This window comes from Mus musculus, chromosome 13 (assembly GCF_000001635.26).
Source record: "Mus musculus strain C57BL/6J chromosome 13, GRCm38.p6 C57BL/6J".
Taxonomy (NCBI): Eukaryota; Metazoa; Chordata; class Mammalia; order Rodentia; family Muridae; genus Mus; species Mus musculus.
Genome location: NC_000079.6, coordinates 90,905,971 through 90,932,149, shown reverse-complemented (window position 1 = coordinate 90,932,149; position 26,179 = coordinate 90,905,971). Strand labels below are relative to the sequence as shown.

At 43.4% G+C, this 26,179-nt stretch overlaps 1 protein-coding gene and 1 long non-coding RNA gene across 2 annotated transcripts; one reads left to right on the top strand and one right to left on the bottom strand.

The window, feature by feature from the left end:
* Positions 1–468: 468 nt before the first annotated feature.
* On the top strand, positions 469–2,240 carry Gm46434. Its single transcript, XR_001781017.1, has 2 exons — positions 469–1,123; positions 1,329–2,240. It is a non-coding gene; the product is annotated as a predicted gene, 46434 (long non-coding RNA).
* Positions 2,241–7,417: 5,177 nt separating this feature from the next.
* Rps23 (ribosomal protein S23) lies at positions 7,418–9,028 on the bottom strand. Its single transcript, NM_024175.3, has 4 exons — positions 8,951–9,028; positions 8,404–8,563; positions 7,704–7,824; positions 7,418–7,613 (listed from the first exon to the last, which is right to left on the bottom strand). Exons 1-4 carry the CDS (start codon positions 8,952–8,954, stop codon positions 7,467–7,469), a joined length of 432 nt encoding a protein of 143 aa, NP_077137.1. The 5' UTR covers positions 8,955–9,028; the 3' UTR covers positions 7,418–7,466.
* Positions 9,029–26,179: the final 17,151 nt, after the last annotated feature.

Below are 26,179 nucleotides of genomic sequence, written 5' to 3'. Positions count from 1 at the left end.
ACATTTTTTTTCAATTAAAAAAAGGAGGAGTCTTCTAGCACTCAGTAGGCAGAGCTGGAGGATCTCTGAGTTGGAGACCATCTGATTTACATGGCATATTACTGGCTAGGACTATATGGTAAGACTCTATCAAGAGAAGGAGGAGGAGGAGGAGGAGGAGGAGGCACCACCTTTGGCCTCTCATCCTCTCGGATGGACCAAGGAGGCCCCAGGCCTCAATGGAGATGGTGTTTGTTCTCTGGCCAGTGGGAAGAGCAGAGGCTGTTAAGAGCAGTAAGGTTGGGTTCCTCATCTCTGGCTTCTGGTGATAGTCATTTTAAAAATAAAGACCACATTCAAAGGAACATATCAAATGTACTTCACATAGTAAACGTGTTGTTATTTTTGAACTCTGCTTTGGGTCAGTCTTTTGTCCTCAATGGTGGGATGTGTATTTGTTCTCAAAAAAAAAAAAAAAAAAAAAAACCCCAAAGCATTGTTAGGTATGAGAATCATAAGGAGATGCACGGCCTGCCGCACATGAGGCTAAGTCATGTATGTGGTTTTGTCACCTGACAGAGCTGTCTTCCAGCAGCATGGCTGTACATGCAGTCTGTGTAGAAATATGTATAAAATCTTCATAGGATGTACATGTATGTGTCTGTGGAGGTAGGGTAGGTATGAGCTGGTTTGTGATCCAGACAGATTTCTAACTTCAAGGAGCAGAGATCTAAAAGTGAACGGGCACATTAGTTCTTTCCACTTCAAAGACTATGTCATGGCTTGGGTACTCTGTTGGCCAGTGAGTTAATGTCACTTTCGCAGGAGGACTTCGGCTGTAGTTAAATATTCTTATGCCCATAGCCTTGGCTATTCTCATGGACACTAGTCTGAAACTGCCCCTCTGGGTTTGAGGGTTTGGTTTTCTGTTTTGTTTTCTCTCATTTATTACATCTTGACCACAGTTTCCCCTTCCCCCAGTGCCCTCCCACACACCTCTTCTCTCTGAGATTCACTCCCTCCACCCTCTGCCTCCCCTCAGAAAAGAGCAGACTTCAACCAAACGTGGCCTAACAAGCTACAAGGAGACCAAGCACATCAAAGTTGGACAAGACAACCCTGTAGGAAGAAAGGGGCCCTAGAGGTAGGGACAGCCCCAGCTCTCACTCTTAGGATTCCCGCAGGAACATCAAGCTACTCTGCCATAGCATATATGCAGAGGACCTTTGACAGACCGGGCTCCCTGAGCTTTGTGAGCACCCATCAGTCCTAATCAGCTGAATCTGTGGGCTGTGTTCTCTTGGTGTCCCTGACCTCTCTGGCTCCTCCAATCTTTTCCTTCTCCACAGGACTCCTTGTGCTCAGCCTAATGTTTGAGTCTGGGACTCTGCATCTGCCATCAGTTGCTGGATGAAGTCCCTCTGGTCTCTTCGATGATGAATTCGCTAGGCTCCAGAGTCCTAGAACTCTCTCTAGGCAGAATAAACTGTAGGTCAGAGGTTGTATGGCTGGACTGGTTTCCCTGTCCCTCCTCTTGAGGTCGTGCCTGGTTACAGAAGAGTGCTGGTTCCGGCCCCGTGTCCTTCATTACTTGGAGTCTTGGTAGGGTTACTCTGGTAAATTCCATGGAGCTTTTATTGCACTGGGTTTCCACCTCTCCCTAAAATGTCCCCCAGTATTTTCTCCCCTTCATCTCTCCTGTTTCCAACCCCTCCCACACCCAGTCATCCTGTGAAATCTGTTCTATTTCCCCTTCCCAGGGAAATCCTTTCGTTCCTTTCCGACCCCCTTGAATCCTCCTTGTTACTTAGCCTCTCGGGGTCTGTGGACTGTAACATGATTTTATTTTACTTTACATCTAACTTTTTGTTTTTAATACAGGGTCTCACACTGTAGCTCAAGGAGGCCTCAAAATTATGTGTAACCTAGGCTGACCTCAAAACCGTGGTAATTCTCCTGCCTCAGCCTCCAGAGTGCTTGGATTACATGTGTAAGATAACATGCTCATGTTCTGCCTCAGGATTTTATAGGGTGTATCAATAAATGGTTTTGCTTTTTAGTCCTCAGTTTGGTCGTGATCTTTAAAACAGTATCACAGGCCTTGCTTTTCCTTTGATGTTGTCAGCAGCGACATCTAGTGGTCTTGTTGCCCGTGCCTTCAGAGTTAGTCCTCTTTTTGTAAAGTATTAAAACTGAGCCCAACCCCACATGTGTTCTGTGTTCAAATCAATCGATATGATAATAAACCTTTAGCTCTGTGACACTTTCTTGGATTTCTTTAAAAGTGTTATATGTCCTGAAGCCATTCCTAGTTACAAAGAAGAATGCTAGCAAAGGCAGCGAGACGTGTTAACAGGAAACCACCGTTAAACAGATCTGTAGTGTTTGGTGAAGCACACTCAATGAGTATCTGTTGCAGACTTGAATTTCATCGGTAATTACAGAGCCAGAGGATGTAGGCTTATAGAATGGAGAGAAATTTGTTCAGAGGCTGAAGGACGATAACATTAAAAAAGTAGCCATTAGGACACAGTCAGTGAGTTTTTAATCTACAAAGGTGAGGCTACCAGTGCCTATAATCCCAGCACTTAAGAGGCTGAGGCAGAAGGATTGCCATGAGTCCAAGGGCACACTGGGCTACATAATGACTGCCAAGCCAGGTAGGCCCAGCTATCAAAACTCTACCTCAAGCAAAGAACATAAATAAATGTACTACCGGCAGTTGTCACTTGACTGTCCCCAGGTCTTTATTTTACTGATGGTCCACATACTCTGCAGCTATACAGATGTTCTTGTACGGCTAGTGTTGTGGCTACCCAGTCAGAATGTATGGAAAATTCTAAATTATGGAACTTTTAAAGCATACAAATGGAGACTGGTGTGATCCCTCCCATACCTAAAAGCCAGAATGAGCACACCTAGATGGTGGTGTGTGTGCTTCATCTAGTTCTTCACTTGTTCCAGGTCCTTAACGCAAATTATAAACATTGTGGCATTTCTTTCTATGGATACAGACATTTTTCTTTGACCTTGTCCATTGATTATTAAATTTTTTTTTGCTCCATTTTCAATCGTTGAACATTGCAATCCCTAAACTTTGGAGTTTTGACCTCTTCCTTTATCCCTGATGGTGGGCTTCAAACCCATGTTGGATTGTAAATTTACCAGAGTCTTTGGGCCAAAGGCTGTAATCAAGCCAGCAAATACAACCAAAGCAAAATGGACAGGTGCAGTTTACAGGTTCCATAGGAAGGATCGGTGACATGGTCTGTTCCCCACAGGGTTATTCAGGGGCTGGGAAGAAATTGGTTCCTAATGTGGTAGTGTTGAGGGTGTTAAGGTGGAACTATCTTGGTCTAGGTTCTGTTGCTGTGAAGAGACCACCATGACCATAGCAACTCTTATAGAAGAAAGCATTCAACTGGGGCTGGCTTACGGTTTCAGCGATTTAGTCCATTTTCATCATGGCAGGAGTATGCAGCCCTCAGGCAGAACATGTTAGAGAATGTAAGTGAAAGTTCTATATCTGGATCCACAGGAAGAAGGGAGAGGGCCCCTCGACCTGGCTTGGGCTTTTGAAACCTCAAAGTTTACCCCACCCCACGCCCCCCTCCCCACACCCCCTCCCCACATCCCCCCCCCCCCCCCCCGTGACACACTTCCTCCAATAAGGGACACTTCCTAATCCCTCCAAGTACTGCCACTCCCTGGTAACTAAGAATTCAGACATAGCCGGGCGTGGTGGCGCACGCCTTTAATCCCAGCACTCGGGAGGCAGAGGCAGGTGGATTTCTTGAGTTCGAGGCCAGCCGGTCTACAAAGTGAGTTCCAGGACAGCCAGGGCTATACAGAGAAACCCTGTCTCAAAACAAAACAAAACAAAACAAAAAAACAAAACAAAACAAAAACAACAACAACAACAACAACAAAAAAGAATTCAAACATATGTGCCTATGGTGGCTTTTCTTATCCAAACCACCACAGACCTAGTAATTATGTCAGATGACTCCACCTGTAGGAATGGATTATTGCTTTCACACAGGAATGATCAGGCAGGACATTAGAGGCTAGTTTTCATAAAAATATATTGTTGTACGTAGACCCATTAACTGCTCTGAATCTCTCAGCTGCCTGTACTCCCTCTGTAGAGATGGCATCCACCGTGACACCCTCACCAAAGCTAAACAAATGCTGGCGTCATGCTCTTGAGCTGAATAAGCTGCTCTTCTTTATAAGGTGTCTCTGGTGTTTTGCACAGCAAAGCAAAACAGACTAAGAGAATCATTTACCCACAGAACCTCACCACTGTGGGATGTTTCATAAACAGTATAAAACCCCACTGTCCTCAGCTGTGACTGAGTGGACGACTAGGGAGCTGGAGGGATGGGCTCAGCTGTTAAGAACACTTGCTGTTGCAGAGGACCCAGGTTTGGTTATCAGCAACCCCATAGAGGTTCACAGCTAGATATAACTCCATGACCTGGTTGGTTGTCACCTTGACATAGCTAGAATTATCTAAGATAGGGAACACAATTGAGAAAACACCTACATAAAGATTGGCTTGTAGGCAAACATGTGGATCATTTTTTTTGATTGATGATGTGGGAGGGACCAGCCCTTGTGGGTGGTGCCAACCTGGGCTGGTGGTCTTGTATGAGAAAACAGAATGACTGACACAGTAAGTAGAACCCCTGCATGGCTTATACCTGTTTCTGTTCTGATCTCTCTCAGGGATGGACTGATAAACCCTTTGCTCCCCATGTTCCTCTTGATCTTTACCACAATAGAAATATAACTAATATACTCCAGTTCTAGGGGATCCAACGTTTCTGGTTTGCATGAGCACTGCACACACATGGTGTACATGCATACATTCAGGCCAAATAATCCTACACAGTAAAAGATCTTTTTAAAATTTATCTATTGTATGTAGGAGTACAGTGTTGCCGTCTTCAGACACCCCAGAAGAGGGCTTCTGATCACATGACAGATGGCTGTGAGCCATCAGGTGGTTGCTGGGAAGTGAACTCAGATCCTCTGAAAGAGAAGCTAAGTCTTAACCACTGAGCCATCTCTTCAGCCTCGTACATATTTGTATTTGTATACGAATGCTTTATCTGCATACACACATGCATTCAAGACTATCAGACCACATTATAAATGGTTTTGAGCCATCACGTGGTTGCTGGGAATTGAACTTAGGATGTCTAGAAGAGCACACAGTGCTGAGGTACTCATATAAAATCCATCTGTAGGAGAAAACTAGATCAAAAATCCTGCCTGATGAGTGTACACACACTATGGGCAAAAGGAAAAGTAGTATAATGGGAATATATTAAGTATATAAATGTGTGTAAAATACATAATGAACACACAAATGACTCTAGCTGATGACAAGTTGCTATGAAACTAGCCAGCACAGCCAATAGTAAAGGACCTACAGTTGGTACTTCTTATTGGATCTTATTGGTAACAGTCCCACTCCCTATGGGCCAAGAATATTCAATCCACTTGTACTTCTGAGTTGCTACATTATACCAATTTCATTATCTTACTTAAAACCACAGGCACGTGTCTGTGTGATGATGTGAGCACGAGTGAGAGGTGCCTGTAGTGGACAGAAAAGGGTTTCCGATATCTTAGATCTGCGGTTATGGTTGTGTTCTGTCCAAGCGGTACACATTAACCACTGTTTCTCCAGTCCTAACAATAGTTTTATAGCTAAATAGTACCTCATTTTTGAATATACCACAAGCTAGCCACCCGTAGATTTCTAGTTCTTGGCTATCACATAGCTACCTGGAAATTTAATGGCTTAGATCTATTTGTACTGTATAACTTCATACAAAATTGCCAATCTCAAAAGCAGATGGAAGATCCAGTTGCCTCACGTTTGCAAGTTCCCTATAGATTATAATCTGCTTGACTTTAACAGGACTGTTTTACTTCTGAATTTAGGAAGTAGATACAAATCCTTTGAGTATGTGACTTGAAAATATTTGTTGCCTTTTAATTTTAGTAAGATCTTCAGAAAACTAGTTTAGAAACTTGACCCAGAATAAAATACAACAAAAAGTTTGATGGCCCACAAGCCATCTTTTTTATAAAACATGCTTTTGAAGGAGCATCTAAGAACCTTACCTTAATGCAGGTTAAAGATGCTTTGGTTTCTTGACTCATCTTGTCCTCATTTACAAACTATAATTTTGCCACTCATTTTTGCCTTGATACTGCAGCTATAAATTGTTTTAAAAATCAAGTTACCCTTATGAAACTATCCTAGTTCTTCCATACATTTTACAATGTTTTCCTCCATTCTCAAAGAGTGGCAGAAACTGTCATTTCTTTCTCAGACTATTTTTTAGGATGGCTTCACTGTGATCCTCGATGGCCTTGAAGTCAAACCGGACTACCTGATGGGATTAAAGGTGTGAGCCTGTGTCACAGCTTCCTTGAGAAAAGGCTTGGAAACAAGCTTCATGTTGGGTGAAATTAAGGCTGAAAACCTGTGGATACCTCAGCTGACCTGCTAGGAAGCATTGTATGAAATCTGTAGCCAGACTTGGGTCTACTCTAGTGCTGATACAATCTGTGATTTTTTTTTTTTTGAGACAGGGTTTCTTTGTGTAGCCCTGGCTGTCCTGGAACTCACTCTGCCAATCAGGCTGGCCTCGAACTCAAGAAATTCACCTGCCTCTGCCTCCCAAGTGCTGGAATAAATTAAAGGTGTACGCCACCACGCCCAGCTGTGATTTGTGATCTTCCCTTGAAAATATAACCCCTGTGAGGGCAAGGTTTGCAGAGATTAAAGAATGCTTTGAACCAATTAGGTGCAAGACAATAGACTCAAGTAGCAAGAGCAAAGCGGGATACAGGGTGTCTCCTTCATTTACTGAGGAAGGTCATCTGAGCTCGGGTCCTGCAGCTTGCAAGTGCTTTACTCTTGAGCTCTCAGCAGCCCCTTTCACTGTATACCTTTGAGGTAAAAATTACCAATTTTAAGGTATGCATTCTTCCTTGCTCAAACCTTTCCCTGTGCCCCCCAGTTTACTTTAGCCCAAGCTCTCCACAACTAAGCACACAAATTACACCCCTCCCACACACCCAAAGCATTCTTCCTGCCCCTTGCTCCCAAATACTGGGATTACTATAGCCTTACCCTCTAGAATTCTGCATACTAAGTTCTCCACAATCACCGAAAATTATCCTATAGACCAGGTCAATTAAAGACCTCTATGACACTTTATTAAACTTGACAATTGCCAAGGAACAATAGAAATTCAAGGCACATTTAGAATACTGCACATGTTGACAGTGTCCACTTATTGCAGTGTTATTTCTATACTGTAGCTGTAACAGTTACAAAGTATTTTAGTAGCTGTCTCCTAAAACTGGTAAAATATTTTTGGAGTTTCAGGGCAGGAAGTAAGACACAAAATATTTTTTCAGAATATGAAAATTTATTACTGTGTTTCCATTGTCAAATTTTATGATCTTGGCCTTTCTTTCTTGCCTTTGTATAGAGCCAACAGAGAAACATTGGCTACTTTAACCACCTTAAAGCGGACTCCAGGAATATCACCTACAGCATGACCTTTTCGACCAAATCCAGCAACCAGAACTTCATCATTTTCCTGAAATAAAATAAAGGCCATTTTAGGTATCAGTGGCAATTAAAATACCCACCTGGCAAATTAAATATTAAAAGAAATAAAATAAGTCACCTCAATGAAGTTCAGGCAGCCATCATTGGGCACGAACGCTGTGATCTTCTTCCCGTTCTTAATGAGCTGCACCCTGACGCACTTCCTGATGGCAGAATTTGGCTGTTTGGCCTCAACCCCTCTGCAATATCAATGGCACATGTGAAGTCAGTAAGGTTTTTAAAATTCGATTAAGAATAAAAGTAGAAGCAGCTCCTAGTCAATCCAGTCTCAAATCCTGCAGATGCCACTATTTTAATGAAGTTTTTACAGGCAAAATCGAACTTTAGCGCCACTGGAGTGGTAAAAATGAGGATTCAAACTCTTGTTGCGAAATTTGTGAACGCCACACACAAAAAAAAAAAATCATCACTCTAAAAAGCCAATGCACCAGAAACATGCCAGAAAAGGAATTTTCTCAACTCCAAAAAGATACTAAGAATGTACCAGCTGCTTAAGGTATAGCCCCCCCCCCAACTGTTCAATGTATGCTTTAGTATGTACTATATTACTTTTACTTCTTCCATTCCTTCCAGACTACAGCCGAAATTAAAAACTTTAGTAATCTCATCCCTGGCCGAACATAAACAAGCACATTTCCCATTTTTTCCTTATAAAAACCCCAACCAACGCAGGCTCAGGATCTTTTGCGACTTTTGAAGAACTACTTCGTTCTCAACTACGGTAAACCATCGCTTCTAGCGCGCAGCTTTTGACTTACACTTTTTCCAGCACAATTCCCTTTGCATGAGAGGCACCCCCAAACGGATTGGCCTTCAGGGCTGTGCCCAAGTGGGCTTTCTTGTACTGTTTGTCATGCCACTTCTGGTCCCGTCGGTGACTGCGGAGCTTCCGGGCAGTTCGGAGACCACGACACTTGCCTAAAAAACACACATCACTGAATGCTCCGCAAACCGAGCCCGCGCTTCCGCACACGAGCTTCAGCAGAAGGGACGTTTGCGCCAGAGACCTGTGGCTCCTCTTAGCACGTGGGCCAATTACCCTCGAAATCCCCTAACTCGGAGCTGCACACAAACCCAGGCTGGGGCCTTTACGCTTACTTAAATTTCCAGGGTAATGGGTCCCGGCAAGGCCGCCCGAAGGCCGCAGGAACTCTTCCGTATGGCCACGTGCCCGCGGGACGGCGCCCCTTCTCCCGACCTCCGCCCGGTTACAGCCCTACTCTCCGCTCTATCTCCCCACGATAGGCCGTATCCCGAGCTCTAGAGCCCTGCGGCGGCCCCTCAGCCCAGCCCCGCACAGCTCACCCATCTTGCCGGCGCCACGGGCCCAAGAGAAAGAGAGAGGAGGTGCAGGAAGGACCCACAAGGCATTGCGGGAAGCCCCGCCCAGCCGAAGGCCCCGTGCGGCTGTCCAAGCGGCGCCTGTACCGGGGAGTGTGTGGGTGGAGGAAACGATTCAGTGCCTCCACTTTTGTGAGACACAGAGTTTTGTTTAATATGTATCAAATCCAAAGCAATTTCATTTACGCTGTTATTTCCTTTTCAGGCAAATGACAAGGCTAGAGGAATACGGACTACCAATCCCAGAAATCTTTGCGCTAACTGCTCACTGCGCAGGCGTCCTCTGCAACTCCCTCAACCCACCCCCCCACCCCCCCACACCTCAGGCCCAGGGCTGGGCGGTGCTAATTCGGAAAGGGCGGAGCGGGGTGGGGCTGGACGGAGTAGGAGGTTCCCAGCGTCAGTAAATTGTAAATTTTAGTGAGGCAATGATTCAGTGATGAAAAATCGATTATTTTTGTTGTTGTTGTTTCTAGCCAGACTTGAGCTTTAAACAGTGAGCTGACATTTGTTGGTTGTGCGTCCTTGCTTAATTCTAGTACCTTTACAACCCGAATCTTTCCTGTAGTTTTTCTGGGATGTTGAGTCACATAAAAATGAAAATTTTAATGTCTTTGCACTGGATATTTGGCAGTTAAGAGAACGAAGATTTTTCTCGTTAAGTTTATATTCTAGGTAAAGGGACAGAGCCTATAAATATAAAAAAATATCTTTACACACTGACAAATGTTATAGAAAAATGAAGCTTTTTAGTGAAGGGGTGGACTTTAAGAAGGTATCCCTGTAGGTTACATTTGAGCTGGGAGCCTATATTTAGCATAGGATACAGCCTTCCAGAAGTGAAAGGTGGTTCTCTTGTCAATTGAACTGAGAGATTAAAAAAAAAAAGCAACAGTGGTTCTGAAAGCCTGGGCATTACAGAACTTTACAGCTGGGCATGGTGGTGCATGCCTTTAATCCCAGCACTTGAGAGGCAGAGGCAGGTGAATTCCTGAGTTTGAAGCCAGCCTGGTCTACAGAGTGAGTTCCAGGACAGCCAGGGCTACACAGAGAAACCCTGTCTCAAAAACAACCAAACAACCAAACAAACCAAACAAACAGAACTTTACCGCAGTAAAGCCTTCTGAAACTCTCCTCTGATATTAAATCTTTAGATTTAAGCTGGGGATTCTTTTTTTTTTTTTTTTTTTTTTTTTAGATCTGTTTATTTTATGTATGTAAGTACACTGTAGCTCTACAGATGGATGTGAGCCTTCATGTGGTTGTTGGGAATTGAATTTTAGGACCTCTGCTCCCCGGTCGGCCCTGCTTGCTTGGGTCAACTCCATTTGCTCAGTCCCTGCTCTCTCAGGCCCAAAGATTTATTTATTATTATACATAAGTACACTGTAGCTGTCTTCTAACACTCCAGAAGAGGGCATCAGATCTCATTACGGGTGGTTGTGAGCCACCATGTGGTTGCTGGGATTTGAACTCGGGACCTTCAGAAGAGCAGTCAGTGCTCTCACTAAGCTGGGGGATTCTTTAAGAATACTTTGCATTTATCTGAGATTAGTTGTAAAGAGACAAAAACAGATGAGTCTGGGAAGCATTTAGGAAGGTGTGATTGTAAAAGCAGGAGGTGAGTGTGGCTTGGACGCTCAGGGGAGGTGCTGACCTTCCTGGATTGGTTTTACAGTTTTGCAGTAGAATCAACAGGATTTTTGAGGCCTGGATCTTGAGTAGGAAGGAAAACTCCTGAAAAGAATGTGTCTGTAGAGGCTGGAGAGATTGGAATGTTGTAGCTCCAAAGGCTAGTTAGTACCTTATCTTGCGCTCAGTTTAGCCCTCTGAACAGCCTTTCCTTGCCTACTCTGTCCTAGAACTCACATTGTGATGTAAAACCTATTGGAGTCTATTAACTTAGCAGGCTACTAGCTTCCACTGATCCAAAAACAAAGAATATCGCCATACAGGGGCTTGGGCCTCTAAAAATCTTCCTCATCTTGATGGATCTACCTCTCAGGTGTACCCACCAATCTCTTTTAAACCTGCCTTGATATATGAGTCTTTTGTTAAAACAATAACAACTTCATGGAATCGCTTCATCCGTGGAACATAGAATTTCCTAAATCTGTGTTCCCAGGCCATGGCCATTTAAAATGGCTCCAGAATAAATAGTCTCGTATTCCTTTAAAAATGAGGAAAAATGGCTTTTGTGTGATCATGAATTAACTGCTTCCCCCTTGATTTTTGACTTGAGCAATTGTGTTATTAAGTGTAAAGTGCTGCAAAGGTTTTTTTTTGTTGTTGCTTCTATCTATCTATCTATCTATCTATCTATCTATCTATCTATCTATCTATTTTCAAGGCCTGGCTTTCTGCAGTACAGGCTGGCCGTGAACTGATTGTCCTGCCTCAGTTTCCTGAGTGCTGTAATTACAGGTAGGAACCACCACAGCCACACCCAGTTTGGAAGAGCATATTTTTTAAGGGAAAAGTACATACTCTGTTCTGCATGCGTTCAGTTTTGCACCCAGGGATGTGAAGTAGATAAGAAGACCTAAGTTCCAGCTGGGCAGTGGTGGTGCACACCTTTAATACCAGCACTTGGGAGGCAGAGGCAGGCAGTCTACAAAGTGAGTTCCAGGACAGCCAGGGCTACACCGAGAAACCCTGTCTTGAACCCCGCCCCCCCCCCCCCAAGGTCCTAAGTTCCACAACGATATTGAACAGATATTGAAAACTGTGGCTCTGTGTGAAACCTTAGAAAGAGACCAGCACGTGGCTTTAAGGAGTGCTTGACATCAGGGGAAGAAACTGAAAAGAACCACTTGGCCAGCCTCTTCCTCAGCATCACTGAGGACATGTGCTTACCTACTTCAGCTTCCTCTGGACAAATGGCATGATGATGTAGACAACAGGTGTCTTTTATTTTGGAGATCTCTCAGAGACATATGAAGACCACTCTGCTGATATTCTCTCAGACAGTAACCCCCTTTGCAATTTGCCTAGTCAGTGGTTGTTTGATAAGATCTTTTTACTTGAAAAGCAAGCACTTGTGCCTAGACAAGACCAGGAGCCTCCTGTAAAGAAGCCAGCCCTGGCGATACACAAGAAAACAACTATCTCTTTAAATAGAGGTGTTCTGAAATAAACCGAGTCCCTTATTCCACACAGCTGATCACAGTCTCTCAACTAAGCCTGTTCACTTTCTGAATTCTAACTCAACAACATAATTTCTTTTCTTTCCTTTTCTTCGTCTCTCTTTTTTAGACCCAAGCCAAATCCTAACTAATCTTGACCGCCATGACAGTCTAATCATCTGCCTCCATTCATCGGCTCATAGATTTCCACTACTCAACTTTCCCTCCCCCACCTCTGGATAACTGCCAAGATCCGGAGTCCACCTGACCGGCTATTATTTTTCTCTCTCTCTCCCAAAGACCAATGAATCTGCAATAGGAGATTCTATATGTCCCAATGGCAACTTTATTATTGTCTGAAACAGTTAAGACAGGCTGAGAACAGAAGGGTAATTTCCAGGTGCTAGGTACCAAGAGATGTCTGTCAAAGGATTAAAAAAAACCACAATGGTATTCAAGAAATCAAAAAAGAAAGTCAAGGACTGTATAACATAAAGAGTTTGTGTTTAATAATGCTAAATATATTTGAAAGTTGTACCGTAGGAGTTATATGCATCTTTAATCCTAGTATTTGGGAGGCAGAGTTTGAGTCCAACCTGCTCTCTAGAGAAAGTTCCAGGATAGCCAAGGCTACACAGAGAAACCCTGTCTCACAGGAGCCAGGGGGTAGAGGAAGGGAGAAAAAGTAAAAAAGAAAGTTGCTAAGAGTAGATTTTAAGGTACTTAACACACACACAGTAGGCTTAATAGGTGATGCATATATTAAATAGCTTGCTTTAACTACTAATATATGCATATCTATCTCAGTTTTCTCTGGTGAAATGAACATGATAATGCAGACAACAGGCACCCCATATGTGGGAGACTTCTCTGAGATCTATGAAAAGCAACATAATGTTATCCTCCCACACAAATAAATGGTTGATTATATTTATATACTCAGTGTGTTGCATACATATATATTTAATTTAATATAATACATATAATTTATAATTATATAATATATATTATATGCATCATATATACATATATAATGTCATATATATTCTATGTCCTATCTATAAGTCTAAATAAAAATATATGTTATATTGTTATATATAATACATATTTGAATATATTATATATTGTATATATAAATATATAATACATTTGAGTATATGTTATAATTATATATAATTTCAAAATATATAATATATATGTAATTGATCAAGTACTTTAAAGATAATTTTTAAAAAATGATTTCTCTAATAAGATGGATCACCGTCTTACACTAAAATTAAACGCGGGAATGGAAAATTAATGTATGGGTTAAAGGGAACGCCAGACTCCAGGAGGAGAGCTTCCTTGAAGCTCTTTGCCTCATGAGTGACTTTCAAGCCTCTCGGCTTAAGCTGACTCAACCAGAGCACGTGGCACCCAAATATCTTTTTTTTATAAATAATTTTATTTGTTTACATATCAAATGATATTCCCTTTTCTGGTTACCCCTCCACAACTCCCGCCTCACCACTCTAGCGTTCCCCTACGCTGAGGCATGAAGCCTCCACAGGACCAAGGGCCTCTCTCCCATTGATGCCAGATATGGCCATCCTCTGTTACATATGCAGCTGGAGCCATGGGTCCCTCCATGTGTGCTCTTTGGTTGGTGGTTTAGTCTCTGGGAGCTCTGGGTGGTCCTGTTAGTTGATATTGTTCTTCCTATGGGGTTGCAATCCCCTTCAGCTTCTTCAGTCCTTCCTCATTGGGGCTCAGTCCAGAGTTTGCCCGTGAGAACCTGCGTCTCTATTGGACAGGTGCTTGTAGAACCTCTCAGGGCTCAGCCATAACTGATCCTGTCAGCAAGTGCTTCTTGGCATCAGCAATAGTGTCGGAAACACCAGATAGCTTAAAGGCTTAAACATCTACAACAAAATTCATAAGAAAATAGAAATTGATATTTATTTGAGCTTGGGGGAAGAAGAGTATTTTTGTAAAGAAAAAGAATTCGATCACTTAAAACTAAGAACCTCCATCAGAAACATCTGAAAGAGCTGGGATGCAGCTCTGTGATAGAGCACTTCCCTCGCATGCACAGGGTCCTGTGTTCAATCCGAAGCACTGAAACAGAAATCTGAAAATAAAAAGACTAGTTCCAAAGTGAGGCTTAGTATTCAGTTGATACTTTAAATAAATTTTATGCATACATAATAAGAAGATAAACCAGCAAGGGAAATAAATAGCATATCCCAGAAACAGAAGTAGTATATTCCATAACTTCTTGAAGAGCCATGCATCATTTTTGACTGTGGCTTTAAGAACCATGCTGGCCTTGAGCTTCATTGGGAAAGCACCTCCTATTCCATCTTTAGGGGTCCAGGTAAAACATGGATTGTCGGGCAGCAGGCGTGAGGGAATAAAGGGGGTGGGAGAGAACCCAAGTCCCACCAGAGTTCCGGTGCTCTGGGCAGGCAGACACGGAGGACTGCCACTAGCTCTCCACATGGTCCCGGGTGGGCATCTGGCTGTGTGAAGCCATGGAACCGAAGTCCTCAGAGGGTGGAGAAGAAGCAGTCCGAGGTCTCTGGGCCTCACAGAAGCCAGAAATAACAGGTTCTCGGCCTTGCACATCCCAGAAGCTGTCTCAGGAGAGCTGAGAACAAAGTGGGGCCCCCAGGGGGCAGCTCTGTCATCCCTGGAGCTGAAGTGAGGAGTGGGCTGGGGGAGAGGGGGCGCTGGGTGGTTTCCACGTGGGCAAGAATCCTTGGTCCAGTCCTTGGCTAAACACAGGAAGGCCTTCCAGTGGGAGGTTAGACTCAGCTTTTTAGGGGAAAGCGTATTCCATCACTAAAGCAGAGCAGGCCTTGATGAGCAGAGATGGTCTATGGTTTTAGAGCTTTATTGTAGAAAGGAAGTGAGAAAGAGAGAAGGTAAAAGAAAGAGAGGGGCTGGCCATGGCCATGTGGAGAGAAGTGAGGAGGGAGAGAAGGAAAGCTAGAGATGAGAGTAAGAAAGATGAGAGCTTAAGAGAGAGGAATGGGCCAAGCAGCCCCTTTTATAGTGGGCCGGGCTATCTTACAGTTGCAGGGTAGCTGTGGGGAAGAGCATACCTGGCTATTGTCAGGTAACTGCGAGGGTGGAGTCTAGCTAGAATGCCAGGGGCTTGGGTCTTTGTCTGCATGACTGATAGTCACAGAATTATGGAGTTGGGGGCTCTGTGGTGTCAGGCACCTGTCTCTGGGAATGTGGCTCACTGTCCCGTCCCTTGTAGAGTTTTCTACTGGGTCTCCGGAGCAAGCCTCGCTCAACCCAAACAGGCTGCCTTTCACGGTCCCACAATGGATGGTTTGTTAATATGTTAAGATCTATTTCACTTGTACTTATGTGAATGTGTGTTTCTCCGTATATGTACACATGAGTGCAGGTACCTTTGGAGGCCAGGCAAGGGTGCCAGCTTCCCTGGAGCTGCAGTTACAGGTGGGTGGGTCCTCAGCACCTCCACCACTGTTGTGCACTGAGTCCACGGGAAACCCAGATGAGCCCAAGAATTGCAAAGTCCGATGCAACTCGCAAAAGAGTCTTTTTATTGTTTCAAGTTCGAACTCGGTTCACCACCTCGCACTCAACCGCATGAATGCTGGCAAGCGACCCTGAGTCCAGAAAACACTGGGTTTATATACAGTATAGTTAGGAATAGTATGAATGTTCAAGGAAAAGGGGAGTAGAGGGTGGAATAGAACTGAAGGTGGGGGGTGGTTAGTGGGCGTCTGTTCAAGGACTAATTTTATGGCCAGTCATAACGGTCTGTGACCTGACCTCTGTTTACTTTCTACTTTTCCATGGTCTCCCTTGAGCTTGTTATTTTACTAAAGTCTCAAAGACAGGAACCTGAAGAGTTATCAGGAGGAGTGTTGGTTTGGGGGGACATAGAGGTGGTACCATTCTAACGTTAGGGGAGGGGGAGGACACAGCACAGAAACCAGCTGTCTGGGGGGGGTGGGGGGGGAAGGATGGGAGTCTCTGGCGGGGAATGCAGAGGCAAACTGTACAACACTGAAGTCTCTCTAGTATCAGTAATTTGGGGGTTACAACACCACCATGTGTACGCCGGGAACCCAACTCCAGTCCTTGAAAAAGCAGCAAGTGCTCTTAACCACAGAACCATCTCTGAAGCCCTGATTTGTTTGTTTGTTATTATTTATTTATTTATTATATGTGAGTTCACTGTAGCTGTCTTCAGACACTCCAGAAGAGGGTGTCAGATCTCATTACAGATGGTTGTGAGCCACCATGTGGTTGCTGGGATTTGAACTGAGGACCTTCAGAAGAGCAGTCACTGCTCTTACCTGCTGATCCATCTCACCACCACCCCTGATTTGTTTCTTAAAAGTTTAGTAAATCATCCTGTAAGGTCACATGGACTGGCAGTTTTTCCCTTTGGCAAGATTAAGTTCAATGTCAGGCTCTCTATTGCTATAAAACTACTCACAGACTTGACTTGGAATTTTTGGGAGTCATTTTTCTAGGAACTTATGCCCAACCCTCAATTTATCTCAGTCCTCAAAATTAGTTTTTAGAGTTATAGATTTAGATGGGACAAATATGTGTCCATTGTTACATTTTGCATTGTTACATTTTAGACACATATGTGATATATGATCTATCTATCTATCTATCTATCTATCTATTTATCTATCTATCTATCTGTGTGTGTATGTGTATGTGTACATATATATATTGTAAGACTTTAATTATGCATTAAATGTCCTTAGTAAATATAATATTAGCTGTTTGGTTGTTTAATTATGCTATGCTTTCCGTAGTGGGCTTAATTACTATGTTATTCTTTTGCTTTTTGTTTTTCTTTGCTTTTTAAAATCTTTTTATTTTTTTTAGACCCACAAATAAAACATGATTTGTTCAGTGTGAGTTCTAAGGCAAAGATTGCCATTACTGTATTGAAGCAAGGCAATAAAAGAGTTGAAACAACCTGTGCCCATACCTAGCTCATGCCAGGAACCTCAGCAGCATAGCAAGCTGAAGGCTAGCCTGGGCTTCCTGAGACCTCACTTCAGAAGCGAAGGTGGGGGACAGACTGAAGAGTGGACCCTTCGAAAGAGGGTCTCCACCACCTATAGATATCGAGCTACCAGGAGCGGAGGAAGGCAGATCTGAGTAAGTCAATAGTCCCAGCTGTGTCTGATCTGGGTCTGTGCTCAAAGGCCATGGAAGGGTTTCAGGTAAGTATGAGGCAAGATCTGAGCTAAAGAACCTCTGTGGCTGTTCTGAAAGCATGGCTGTGGGAGCCAAGGAGGGAGGGGTAGCCATGGCAATGACCACTGAGAACTGCAGAAAGCCACCTTGAAAACTGAGCAAGATCTTGAAATTAGGTCTCTATGACAAAGGAAAGCGGAGGCTTTCCTACACTGGCACTATTCTCTCCCCCAGTCTATGAGGGCTGTTTGGTGTTTTTTACCCATCAGAGTTATACCTGTGTGATAGGTGCTATTATTAGTTCAGTTTTACAAAGATGGCACTGAGCTTGAAGAAGCAACTTGCTTAAGCAAAATATGCTTGTTTTCATATTAATTTTAAAGCAGATTTTATTTTCAGCTTTAGAAAAAAAATCCACTGAACGTTAAATAAATGTTATTTAAATCTAGATGGAAAATAGGTTGCTAGGCTGTAAGTAAATACAGCTACAGCTAAGTGGGTGTGGTTGTTTTAAGTGTTTTCATTGGGATTGCTGCCCAACATCTCTGGGTTATTAGAGATACAAAAAGCAAGCAAACAAGCAAACAAGCAAACAAACAACAAGAGACACCCGATAACAAAGGAGTTGATTTGGTGGCTCCTGCCATGTGGGTAAGTGGCAAAAAGGGAGTGAACAGTCTTCTCTTGTTCCTGATGATTTCCAGCCAGGAGGAGATCAGTTATCTTCGTGTTTCTCCAATTCTACAAGCAGCTCAGCATGGCTGACACCGGTGGTAAATTTAGGAAGAATCCTTGGGACATAGTTGGCTTTCCCTTTCGGGCCAAGGCTGCTCATGGCTTGTACACTCCAATTCTTTCCCAGCAGGCCTCTCTTCCTGCTGAGAGCCCGGTGGTGCTGGCGTCCCAGGCTGCCATATCTGGGTCTTACATTCTCTCCAGCGTCCACATTGAGCTTTTCTGGAGTCTTTTAGTGATGGGGGAGGGAGGGTCTCAGCCTCTGCAGCTCCTCTCTTTGTCCCCTTTTTTGTCTCTTTGTCTGTTTTAGCACACAGGGGTGTGGAGCGACATTTTTATGTCAGTTCTCTGAGATGTTTGTCTCCCCAACTAAGAAGAAAGATTTGGTTTTCAGAAATTAGATCAGGTGGTGAGAATTAGCTCAAGGGTGAAGCCAACCACACCGGGGAGAAGGTGTAGCTCTGGGGGAAAAGAGCCAAAGGTTTTAGCAGCGCTGACAATTAATATTGGAGCATTAATGTAGTTAGAAATGACGCTGGGTGCTTTAACTATAAAAAGCGATGTAGCAGTTGCTATGGAAATGCGACAAGTTAAAATAACAGCTTTAAGTGAGAGCACCAAAGAAGCAAGGGAGGGCCCCCTGATTACACGCTCCGCGTAATGCAGGCTGATGAATGCCAAGTGCTTCATTTTACCTGATTAAATTATTAAACATAATTTTTCTCTTTATACAAAATGAATAGAATTTCTTTTCCTTTCGTTTGAGCTGCCATTGGGTGCAGCGATTATTCTCATAACTATTCCAAGAAGAAGCTAAAGAAATAAATCTGCATTGCCATGTAATCTAACTAATATTCAGGCCTAATCTGAAAAAATCCTGTTATAATTAAACCTCTATAGGACCCAGGGGCTTGGCAATGCTGTTCTTTGATACCCTTTGTGAGATTCCCAGAAGGGAGCTCTCTTTTTAATATGCACATTAAAACTTACCCCCCAGGTGTTCTCCTGCTTGGCCAAGAACCAAACAAAGGAAAATAGACTTCAATTTCAGTGGGGGCCTTTATCGGAAAGGTAATTTCCCTTCCTGCTATGGAATATTAAGTTTTCGAATGTCCTTCCCTGGAGAGGTTAGGCCCGGAATAGATGAACCAGATCTGTGGTGTCCTTGAATTCAGCTTGGAACCACCTGATCCACAGGCATGGGAGGGGTACTAAGAGATTCTTTCGACCTTTAAATTTCACGGTGAAATGAAGACTCACGGGAATATTTCAGAATTATGTCCAAAGAACACGTGGACACAACATAGAAATATAAAGCTACAAAGTAATTATATGCAAAAATGTGGTCCTCTGAGATTAGCAAGAGGTCATTGGCACTGGCTAAAAGATTCTATGGGAAACAAACTTCTTTAAAGAAAAAAGAATCCGAGGGAAAAGGAAAGACTGGGAGAAACGAACAAATGAGGGCTCTAGGTTTTTATTATTTTATTGTCATATAAAATATGTCATTATTATCATACAAAGAAATGACAATTTTGTTTTCTGTTAGTTTAAAAAAAAATTGCTTTCTTCTGTTTCTGGTCCCAGAAGTCATTGATCATGAGCCACTACAAATGAGTTTGTCTGACCAGTAAGATGGGCTATCAGTTCACCTACTATGGAATAAAGTGCACTTATGCATATTTATCATTTACTCAGTGGCTTTATCCTAAAATCTTCAAATTTGTGTTCATTATTCAGAAAATAATATCTTGAACATATAGTTACAATCCAGGACTAGGGCAGTGGAGTTTTGAGGAGTTCAGGTCCAGCCTCAGCTACATGGTAGGTTCCTGGGCGGCCTGTGCTACCTGAGACACTATCTCAACTCCTGACTCCACCTTACACATAGATAAAATAGTATCTTAGATCTGTTAGCAAACAGCACATACAATGTGCTCTTTGAAATGAAATGGGTTGGTTGACTCTGACACACAGACCACCACACTCTTGTCACAGATGCTAAGCCATGACATGTACATCACACAGCACGTTCCTCATCGTGAGCTTAGCTTCAGTGAATGCAAAGTGGTTTCTGTCTCTAGATTTGGGGCCCCTGCAATCATCTGGTAAAAGCTGTCCTTTAGTGCTGCTACAGGCGGTTTCCTGTCTAGGACCCTAGTCAGAGTCTACTCTGAGCCTCAAGCTTCCCCGTCTGCCTCGTGTCTCTGTCATCTCATCCAATGTATCATTAGTAAAGCTATTTGCATGCTGCACACAGCAGACACCTATATCGAACCCTCTTGTCTCTAGTCATAATGGCCACTGTCCCTTTCTTTTGTCAATCTGGGCAGAAGTGGCCCTCAAGAAGATTACGGGTTTGCTGTGCACACCTTTTAAGGGTATTTGCCTCAGTCGTCATGTGTTTATATATATGCATATTACCAGGTTTGGTTTGATTTTTTTTTTTTCCTGGCACAGTACCAGTCAGGGTTTGCTAGGTGGACAAATGTACATAAGAGCAGGCCTCCTGTCTCAGTTTAACTTGAGCAATGATGTATGCCACTAATCTTAGACATGATCCATGTTTCATGAAGTGAGAGAGAAACCTAAAGAGAGAAACATTAACATTTAAATTAGACGCACGTGTTGCTGTTTGATTTAGATTTACTATTCGGATTCCAATCAAATCAGAAGTTGATTTGATGGAAATTGATAGTAGAACCTTAGTGGCAGTTAGACTCTGAGCTTGATGTAGAATTACACACTCTCCCTGCACACAAAGAGCAGAAAGTACATACTGTATAGCGCTCTGCTGGGGGACAAATATAACCTGGGTTTCTTTATTTGTTTTTAACTTTTTAGAATATAGAATAATGCATTTCACAATGGCATTTTCATAGCTACATGTAGTTTTACATGTCAATTCTGTTTTTAGTCAACTACATTCTATGGAATGTTTAAGGTAATTCATTCTCTAAGTGGTTTAAGATTCAGGTTCTAGAAGTCATAACCACATGGCAAGAGGTAGGGATTCCTTATGTGAGATTGTTGATGGGTTCATTCATCTAGTCACTCATTGAGTACAGTTCAGGACATTTATTGAATGTCCACTAGAACTCTGTGTATATATTTGTTAATTAGTCAAAGTCCCTGTTTTCACTGGGCAAGCTTTCTGATGAGGAAGCAATATACACCAGTAAATATTGAAGTGTGCGTTGTGATGTTTGGCTACAAGGAAGGCTGAGTTGACCCCCACAGAGGAGGTGCATGTGGCCTGATTGGACAGAAGAGCTTGGGTCCAAGCCTGTGTGCCACAAACATGGTCAGGTGAAGTAGCTGATATGGTAGAGAAGCAGGAATAGAGGGATGGGTATTCTGGGCTTTGTAGGAAGTAGGTTTGGCTTTTCAGTCTCTATGCAAGGAGAATTACCATTAATCACCATTAATTTCCCATTTGACTGCTGGATCGCCCCTCCCCTGAACGCATTGGATAAACACAGACTTCTATTTGTCTATCCTTCGTAAGTTAAGTTAGATGTATTTTTTTTCCTTTTGTGAACAGAATTCTATATGGTCCTATATGAGTATGAGAGATGAATTTTTGATACTGAAAATTCCAGTTAACATTAACTTAGTAACATTCAACAAATCAGAAAATTAAGCACCGATACACGACTTCCTGCTCCCCCTGGAGACGGTTGAGGGAAAGTTTCTACATACATTAATTGCGTGGGTTGTGAGTTACTTGCTTTGTCTCTGCTCTTGGAATTTTCTGTTTTTATAGTGAGGAGCCTTGAAACATGAGAATACATCTCCTTTTGAAGCCAATGGCAGGTTTGTTCAGAACGTTGGAAACAGAGACACTTTCCCTCCAGAATTAAGAGCAGGTGAGTTTCCTGAACACCATGCATGATAGGGTTCCTGGAGTTAGTAAGGCTCTCATCACGTGACTATACCCAAGCAGAAGAGGCAGGGAAGCTTTCTTTTTGGTTCACGGTCTCTGACGTTCCAGGCATGGGTGACTGTCTCTACTGTCATAGGCCTCCAGTGAGGCAGACATCATAGCTGTGGAATGAGTGCAGCAGAGACTTCTCATCTCACAGCAGTCAGCAAGAGGTGGTGGAAGAGCAAGACTGTGTGAGGGAGAGTCTTGCCTGGAATATATCCTTTGGTGATCCCTCTCCGGTGATCCCCCTCCTCCAACTACATCCCAGGTCCCAAGTCTATTCAGTTAAGACACTAACCCAGGGCTGGTGAGATGGCTCAGTGGGTAAGAGCACCCGACTGCTCTTCCAAAGGTCCGGAGTTCAAATCCCAGCAACCACATGGTGGCCCACAACCATCCATAATGAGATCTGACTCCCTCTTCTGGAGTGTCTGAAGACAGCTACAGTGTACTTACATATAATAAATAAATAAATTAAAAAAAAAAGACACTAACCCAGGTATATAGGAGTTGCTGGGTGATGAGTCATTAGGTCATTGTCTTTCACCTACGAGTCTTGTGCTGTCTGCCACCGGCTCTGAGATGGGAAGACTAATCTGTCAGCTGCAAGTGGGGTAAAATCTCAACTTTACATGTCCTTGACAAAGACTCCCAAGCAATCTGAGAGGCAGGAATAACACCAGGCAGGGCCATTCCCGAGTGTGTTCAGCCAGTGAGGTAGCCAATTAACATTTTTCTACTGTCTTTCTCCTGCAAAGTCACACGATGAGCTATTCTCAGACAATCGCTTCAGACGTGAGACTTCTATTCTAAGCTTTGTGAAAGCTACTAGGTATTAATTATTCTGCTTTTAATATTCTTAACCAAGTAGGAGAATATTCCCACAATGAAAAGGGTGATATGGTAAAATGTTAGGATCATCAAGACTTATAATCCTTGATTTAAGTTTTGTGTGCATGGGTTTGAATGATACCCAAACACAGTCCCATGAATGATTCTTATGACACTACACTTTGTTCTCATTCCCAGGACCAGTGAGGGCAGACAATGGGGGTTGGTCTTGGGGTTACGTCTACCCACTGGGTTCTGAGGAACAAGCAGTGTCATTGATACCATAGAAGACTTCAAGGAGCTGCTCTGGCAGTTGGAGATGCTCTATGTCTCCAATAGAGTGGCTACTTGGCAAGGGTAGCTACTCAACGCCTGGAATCTGATAAATCTGAATTGAGAATTGTTATGTATGTAGATTTCACACCAGCTTTTACAGCCTAGGCCGCAAAGAACGTCAGATATCGCATTAAGAAATCTTAAAACAGGCTGGAAAGATGGCACAGAAGTTAAGAACACTGATTTCTTTTCCAGAGGTCCTGAGTTCAAGTCCCAGCAACCACATGGTAGCTCACATGGTAGCTCACAACCATCTGTAATGAGATCTGATGCCCTCTCCTGATGTGTCTGAAGACAGCTACAGTGTACTTACATACATAAAATAAACAAATTATTCTTTTTTTAAAAAAAGAAATCTTAAAACTATTAATGGTAGCATTATCATTAAAATTAATTTCCCATTCATTTTTACTTTTTTTTCAATGTGACTACTAGGAAATTTAGGCTGCATACGTTGCTCTCACCGAGCAATGCCTACTTTAGAGTTTTGCTACATTTAGGGTGGTCCTTGAGCCAGCAGCATCTGGGCCATGAATAGGAACATGGATTCCTCACCCCACCCAGACCTACAGATTCACAACCCAAATCTCACCAAAATCCTTGTGACCTGAACAAACAAGAATGATTAAGTAGCAGAGAACTCCCTAGGGTCAGTGTTGCCAGATTTAACTATTAAAATGTAGTGTAATGGCTATTCCTGGTTGTCATCTTGACTATATCTAGAATGAACTACAATCCAGAATTGGAGAGCTCACCTGTGATTCAGATCTTGAGGCTGGGAGACACAAGTTTCTGACCCGGATCTTGGCATGGAGATCTTGAGACTTAGTGGTCATGAAAGCTTAGATCCAGGCAAGGTAGTACACGCCTTTAATCCCAGGAGACTGAGGCAAGGATATCTCTGAGTTCAAGGTCAGCCTGGGATAAAGCAAGTCCCAGATCCAGGCATGGTAGTACACACCTTTAATCTGGGCCACAACTTCTCCTGGAAACCTTTACTAGAGTTGCCTTGGTCATGGTGTCTCTTCACAACAGTAAAACCCAACCTAAGAAATATAGTTTATTTGTGAAAATTAACTTCCTGCTCTCCAAATCTGCTTTACTACTTGCAATTCCATAGAGAAGATCAAGTTGATAAAAGAAGCAGAGATGTTGAGTGGAAGAGGGAATGTGGAAGAAGGTAGAAAAGGGTGTGTGAGAGGAAGTAGGAACGAGTCAAGGTACGAAAGATGTATTAAACTATCATTATGACAATGATGGTGGTGATGATGATGTTGATTTCAGGGCAGTGGGTGCCGGGGTAATAAAGGGGATGGGAGAAAACCCACATCTTGCCAAACCTACGCCCCACTAGAGTTCCAGTGTTCTGGGTGGGCAGATGCGCAAGACTGCCACACGCTTTCCACATGGCCCCGGGTGGGTGTCTGGCTGTTTGAAGCCACTTACCCCCACTCGGCGACAGGGGCAGCCCTAGGTACTAGGTTCCCAGCCTCTGCCATCCCATGCTGGATATGGTGGAGAAGCTGAGAACAGAATAGCCGCTCCCCCCTTCCCCCACCTGGCGCAGTATTGAGCCCCGGGGACCGAAGGGAGGAGAGAGCAGGGGGATGGTTCCCATGCAGGCGAGAGTCCTTTGTCAGGTCCACGGCTGGATCACAGGAAGGCCTTCCTGCAGGAGTTTAGACACAGCTCATTAGGAGAAAGCCTATCCCATCATTCAAGCACGGTGGGCCTTGATGATCAGAGACAGTCTATAGTTTTAGAGCTTTATTGTAGAAAGGTGGTGAAAAAGAGAGAAGGTAGAAAGAGAGAGAGACTGACCTTGGACTCGTGGAGAGAGGGGGGAAGGGAGAGTGAGGGAAGGAGGGCTAGAGATTAAGAAAGGTGAGGGCTTAAAGAGAGTGAGAAGGGGCCAAGCAGCCCCTCTTATAGTGGGCTGGGCTACCTTGTTGCCAGGTAACTGTGGGGAGGAGCATACCTGCCTATAGTCAGGTAACTGTGGGGGTGGAGTCTATCCAGAATGCCAGAAGCGTGGGACATTGTCTGTGTGACTGATAGTCACAGAATTATAGAGTTGGGGGCTCTGTGGTTTTAGGCACCTGTCTCTGGGAATGTGGCTCGCTTTTCTGTCTCTTGTAGAATTCTCTACGGGGTCACTGGAGCAAGACCCATTCAACCAAAATAGGCTGTCTATCACAGTCCCACAGAGATGATGACGACAACGATGATGATGACAGCATCTCAAGTGGTCCAGGTTGACCTTGAACTAACTATGTGGCCAAGGATGAAGTTGAACTTGTGGTCTTCTTGTTTTCAGCTCTCTAGTGCTGGAAAATAGATGTGTGCCAGCTCACCCAGCATATTATTAAGTTATTATCACAACCCTTCCCCTTTGTTTCTGTATTTTTTCATTTTCCCCATTTATTATGCTTCATTTCCCTTTTGTAGTTTTCTGGAGGGGTGCCTGGTGCCACGTGAGGAGGAGACAGCACACAATGAAGAGAAGAATGTCACCAACAAGTCCCTAGCTTCCCTAAAAATCCATTACCTCCCCCCAAATTCAATTAAAAACAGCCCTTCTCAGGCTGCAGAGATGGCTCGGTGGTTAACAGCTCTGCCTGCTCTTCCAGAGGACCCAGGTTGGATTCCCAGCACCCACATGGTAGCTACAAACCATCTGTAACTCATGTTTCAAGGGATCCAAGGACCTCTTCTGCCTTCTGAAGGCACTGTACACATGCGCTGCACAGACGTATATGCGGGTAAGACACTCATACCCATAACATAATAATTTAAAAAATTAAAGATAGCCTCTGTCACTAGTACTTTTCCACTCGAAGTATCAAGTTCTGAAGCAACAAAAATGCCTATGTTTCGTTTTGAAAGACTCTCAGTGTTATAGGATTTTATTATGTGTGTTTTTTGCCATCTCATCTTCACCAGAATCCTTTTTACCCAGCATGTAACAGCATAGAAAATACTGGACGTTGTTCTGATATCTTCCAGCACACGCGTCGTTGTCCTGTGCGCATACCTCCTCCCTCTGAG

Bases quoted from the DNA above. Each gene is read 5' to 3' on its own strand.
- Rps23 (NM_024175.3), bottom strand. The intron at 7,825-8,403 runs GTAAGTCAAAAG...TTGATATTGCAG, and splicing joins GGAATTGTGCTGGAAAAAGT to AGGGGTTGAGGCCAAACAGC. The intron at 7,614-7,703 runs GTGACTTATTTT...ATTTTATTTCAG, and splicing joins GCTGCCTGAACTTCATTGAG to GAAAATGATGAAGTTCTGGT.